The sequence below is a fragment of the Oncorhynchus masou genome, chromosome 1, assembly GCF_036934945.1.
Source record: "Oncorhynchus masou masou isolate Uvic2021 chromosome 1, UVic_Omas_1.1, whole genome shotgun sequence".
NCBI lineage: Eukaryota > Metazoa > Chordata > Actinopteri > Salmoniformes > Salmonidae > Oncorhynchus > Oncorhynchus masou.
In genome coordinates, this window is record NC_088212.1 from 35,965,352 (window position 1) to 35,970,761 (window position 5,410).

At 40.8% G+C, this 5,410-nt stretch overlaps 1 protein-coding gene across 1 annotated transcript in view; it reads left to right on the forward strand.

Moving 5' to 3' along the window:
• The first annotated feature begins 1,466 nt into the window (after nt 1-1,466).
• Nucleotides 1,467-5,410, forward strand: part of LOC135543241 (5-hydroxytryptamine receptor 7-like) — a 40,393-nt gene continuing 36,449 nt past the window's right edge. The window contains exon 1 of the mRNA XM_064970369.1: nt 1,467-2,023. Within this exon, the coding sequence (XP_064826441.1) occupies nt 1,557-2,023 (467 nt within the window). The 5' untranslated portion in view covers nt 1,467-1,556. The remainder of the gene's footprint in view (nt 2,024-5,410) is intronic.

Here is a 5,410-nt window from a genome sequence, read left to right on the forward strand (position 1 = left end):
GTTATTTCACTTTTTTTGTTTTTAGAAAATTTGCGTTTCTTTTATGTCCCGGGATAACTGCCACCGGGGTGCCAGTTATCCCAGTAGACGATTATGACACAGGGTTTCACACAAGTGTGTTAAAATCCATTTAATCAGTTTAATTTATACATTCTCTAGTAATGAATGCTTAAAAGCTAAGTCTAGTTGTCTTATTTTTATTTAAAAAATAAAATATGGGGGGGAAATGGTGTTGCACATGTCACCATTAATATATGCACCATGAGGAGATTTGATGTAAAGTCTCTCTTTTTAACTCACCCGCACATTAATTTGCTTTGTTCTTTCTATGTTGTTCCTTTTCCGTACAATACATTATGTACAAATGCACTAAATATTATTTTAATAATGCAAGACTTTAAATCCCAGCAGTCTTTAAAATGGCATTCAGAAGCAAAAGGTTTTCGATAGTTGTTTATAATTAATTTAAAAAAACATATTAGTTGGAATATCAGAGTGCATGCACCCCCCCCCCCCACCCGCCACAGGAGTCGCAAGAGTCCCGTCGCAGGAGTCGCGACGGGACAAGGACATCCGGCTGGCCAAACCCTCCCCTAAACCGGACAACGCTGGGCCAATTGTGCATCACCTTGTGTGTCTCCCGGTCACAGCCGGCTACGTCACAGCCCAGGATCAAACCCGGATCTGTAGTGACAACAAAAGTTGTGATGACACAGAGGACATTTTTTTGTTGAGCAAGAGCAGTGGCAGCCACGGAAATGTTTGGAAAAAATAATTTGGTGACATCTTGTGGTGTTAAAGTGAATTACAGAGTGGGCAGTTTACCCCAGGGGCTAGTTACCCACTAGTACCCTACATTGATGTCCTCAATTTGAACCAGTATAGACCTACTGTCCTCAATTAAGTTTAGAGATTATGTAAATATGATCCGTTTGCTTTTTTGATTAAATCCTTTTTTCCCTGCTGGAAAAAAATCGAACAATATATCATAATAGCAGGTATGCACCAAGTCCTATAGCTTTAAGTACATGAGTAGTAAAATGTTTGATACGTTTCAATTACCTTGCATGGACTTGTATCTTTGTGAACACATTTTCGTGTTTGAGCGTTCGCAGATGGATCTGAACCGCTCGTGGGAAAATGTATTTCTGTCAGCGAATTAGCCTACCCTAAGCCACACTGGAAAACAAGCGCGTTGTGAAATCAACCTAAAAATAGCTAAACATGCAACGTTTTTTATGACGTTTTAGTGATTTTTCTGGGAAGATTTCTTTGAAGATAACTCGATGCTGGCCATAAAATTCATCATTGTTTTTCGCCTCTTCTTGCGCATTTGGAGAGGCGCGGATCACTCTTTTGGGAAGGTGAAACGCTCTGACTGTGCATGTCTTTAAGGTTTGGACTTAAGTTTCTCAGTACTGGCTGTCTTGTTACAAAGGAAAACAATAAACTACTGGACCCAAGATCACAGGCGTAGCCTACTGATCAAGAATGCGCTTAATTGGAGTACACTGGCGAGGTGTCCCTTGCATCACCGCCGGGATCACGTTTTCGTAATGTTCAATACTTCGGGCGTCGATCCCACTTCCAATAAGAGAGAGGATGTTTCCGAAGTTATCAATGGCACTCTGGAGATTTTCTATAACGTCCTGGTCACAGCTGGTCCAACAGCCATGTGGAACGATACGTGCGGGGAGACACTACTTGATTTCGGCAGTGGAGAGAAGATAATAATCGGAGTGATGTTGGCTATCATCACAGCGGTCACGGTAATGGGAAACACACTGGTTGTCATAGCGGTTTGCGTGGTGAAAAAATTAAGACAACCGTCAAACTATCTTCTTGTGTCCCTGGCTGTGGCAGACCTCTCCGTGGCCATAGTTGTCATGCCCTTTGTTATAGTGACAGACCTAACTGGAGGCAAGTGGCTTTTTGGGGAGGTGTTTTGCAACATCTTCATTGGTATGGATGTAATGTGCTGCACAGCCTCCATCATGACCCTGTGCGTGATCAGTGTTGACAGGTGAGTTAGTTAAACTTACCAGTGAAATCAAATGTACAACAAGGATGTATCTAATGTAAGCTATTCACCTGAGCTATTCGGTGACGTTAGTCACATTTATAGCGCCAAATGACACACATCAGCGGAATGATAAATTGGTTCGCTTGGGGTAGATGTCCATCATAAAACACATGAGCTCTTAATAAGCCAACATGAACAATTATTTGATAAATAGGCTATAGTCTAATTATGGATTCATATCCCCTTGAGAGTGGATCTATTTGTAAGGGTTGTTGATCGTTAGACCTTGGTTGGTCGCTACCCACTGTGCACAGGCTGTGGGCACATACATATATTTAATAACGTCTATTCCACGTTGGTTTAACGTAATTTGCCTTGAAATGACGTGGAAACAACGTTGATTCAACAAGTGTGTGCCCAGTGGGTAGCTCTTACATGCCCAATGTAAAATGTGAAAGTTTATTTCGGTCATTGCAAAGAACGTGTCACTGTGACTAATTTGATTTTCTTGTGACGTTAGGCTACTGTCTATGGACATTCGTGCAAGCGAACGTGTTGCAAGCTAGGTTACTGTTGTAAATTGCAATGTGTCAATGTTATTGCATCTGTCCCTACTCTAACGTAATTAATAAAATATGAATGCTTAAAATATCATGAATCTGCGAGTCGCGCCAATGACACGATTACGCGCCAGTGGGTTTCAGTAAAATACTGGAAAAACGAATGCATTTCAGGTGTTTGGTTCCTGAGGGATGTCTTCTGTGCGGTCAAGTGCTCCCCCCCCCCCAGAAAATCAATAAGCAGTCTGCGATGAATGTATAGTAAGCCTAATTTAAATGTGGTTATCCTCTTGCACCAGAACATGGATACAATCATGCATGGCCTAATTACACATGCTGGTTAATGTATTGTGTATTCTATGAATTGTATGCGGTGTTTGTGTTAATTCTCCACATACGACATATGGGCTATATTATAGTCTTCCTAAACATAGTGCAATATTGGCCTATATTTCACATTAATACTTTTTAAAATTAATACAAATCCATGCGATGTTTAATGTCATTCTGTCATTTCCCATTTGGCACTCCACGTCATTTCAACATGGAAATGTGGGTAGTATTTGGTTTAGACGTTGAGCAATGAGATCTCCACCTTTATTCACCAACTCGCTCAAAACAACTTCTCACAATAGCACATTGGTAGTTGTCAGTGTCAAATATCAAAGCTAAGCAGAGCTGGGCTTGGTTAAAAGCCTGAGTGGGAGACGAAATGGATAGCTCCAGTAGGAGGTCTTGCCCAGATCCGACATTGTTTAAAAAGGTAAAAATTCGACATATTTTATACAAGGTTTGTCTGTGTTGAAAATTGGTTACCATGATGACAAAATCCTGTGGTTAAAATGTCACCCTCAAAACAACATTTTTCACGGAGATTCCACGCAACAATATATTGACAAATTACTTTGAAACAACGTTGATTCGACCAGTTTGTGCCCAGTGGGATGTGACTCACTGTCCAATTGAGCAAACTGGACCTATCCATTGCCAAACCCCACTGATTTCAAAGGGCAAATAAACACATGCTCTCTGCCAGTTACACTGATCCCTGATATTAATATGTTGATAAAAAGCACCAAAATGGGCATCTGTTCAGCAAGCATACTCAGAGTACACACAATGCTCACAGGGCTTTACACAGCAGTTATGCTTTTTCATTTGCCAAAATTATGAATGCAAACAATCCACATTATTTCCTCAATGTATCTTTTGCATCCATCCACACATAATTCTCAGGATAATTCTCAGGATGAAGACTGATACCCTGATTAGATTGAAAATATTGAAAATAATCCTCAACATTATTCCCCATCCCATCTCAACCCCTCCTTTTCCTTCTCCTCCTCCTCCCTTCCCTCCCCTCCCCTCTTTAAGAACTATCACTGTCTGCCTGGGGAGGGAAAGAAGAGAAGCCTGCTAGTGGGAATCATTGCTCACTGTGATTGACTGGTTCTAGATTGCCCTTATAGCACTGTTGATTGTTCAGAGAGGAGACAGATTGGAAGCACTCCACTGTTCCCCAATAATAATCCACTATAAAATAAATTCAAGTGATCAAATCGGGTTGCTCCGCCTCACTCAGAAGCCACAATTAAGACTAATAGCGGTTACAATGGTCAGATTATCCTTCTCCCTTCTTGCTCATAAGGCCTTATTAGTACAATACATTACACCAAGAAATGATTCATGGTGCCATCAGTGCTTTCGCAAAACAGAATGATTCTGTATGCCGGAAGAGCTAATGCTATTAATGGGGGAACAGGAACACTGAGATATGAGCATTTCTTAATCTTTAGTATTGTTATGGCCATCCCTTCCTGATGCCCAAATGGTATGGAGGATACATATGACATATGATGACATATCCCACTGGGCACACTACATCATTTTAATGTGGATAATTGGGTAATATTTGGTTGAGATGTTGATCAATGAGATTACAACCATATTCACAGACTGAAAAGAAAACAGCCAAAAGTTAGTTGAATTTCCAATGTGTTATCAATATGCTTTCATCCATCTAAAAGCACAACCACATTCTAATGGAAAAACAATGTCATATTTTTGGTTTAGTTGTCACCCAAATGTCTATCACTGCACTTTTAACCATTTAAAAGCACATAAAAGTTAAAATGGGAATACAATGTCAGATATTTTGTTTATTTATACAACACATGTATGTGTAATCACTGTTCTTCATCTAATAGCATAACCAAATTACCTGGATTGCGGTTGAGACTACAATAAAAGTACATGGTTCAAGTGCTCAATGCCATTCGAGATTCTGAGCAGATTATTTCAGGAATTGTGAAGATCTCCACAGACCTCCGATGACATATGCATGCTATGTTAAATATGCACACTTTATATGATAAGATAATAACTTTAATAGCTTTCCCGAGTAGTGCAGCAGTCTAAGGCACTGCATCGCATTGCTTGAGGTATCACTACAGACTCTGGTGTGACCGGGAGACCCATGAGGCGGTGTACAATTGGCCCAGCGTTGTCCGGGTTAGGGGAGGGTTTGGCCGGCCGTGATGCTCTAGCGACTCCTTGTGGTGGGCCAGGATACTGCAAGCTGACCACGGTCACTAGTTGTACAGTGTTTCCTCCAACACATTGGTGTGGCTGTCTTCCAGGTTAAGCAAGCAGTGTGTCAAGAAGCAGTGCGTGTCGGCAGGGTTATGTTTCGGAGTACACATGGCTTTCGACCTTCACCTCTCCTGAGTCCGTACAGGAGTTGTAGCGATGGAGCAAGACTGTAACTACCAATTGGATATCACAAAATAGTGGTAAAAAAAATAAAAAATAATAATAATTTAAAAAA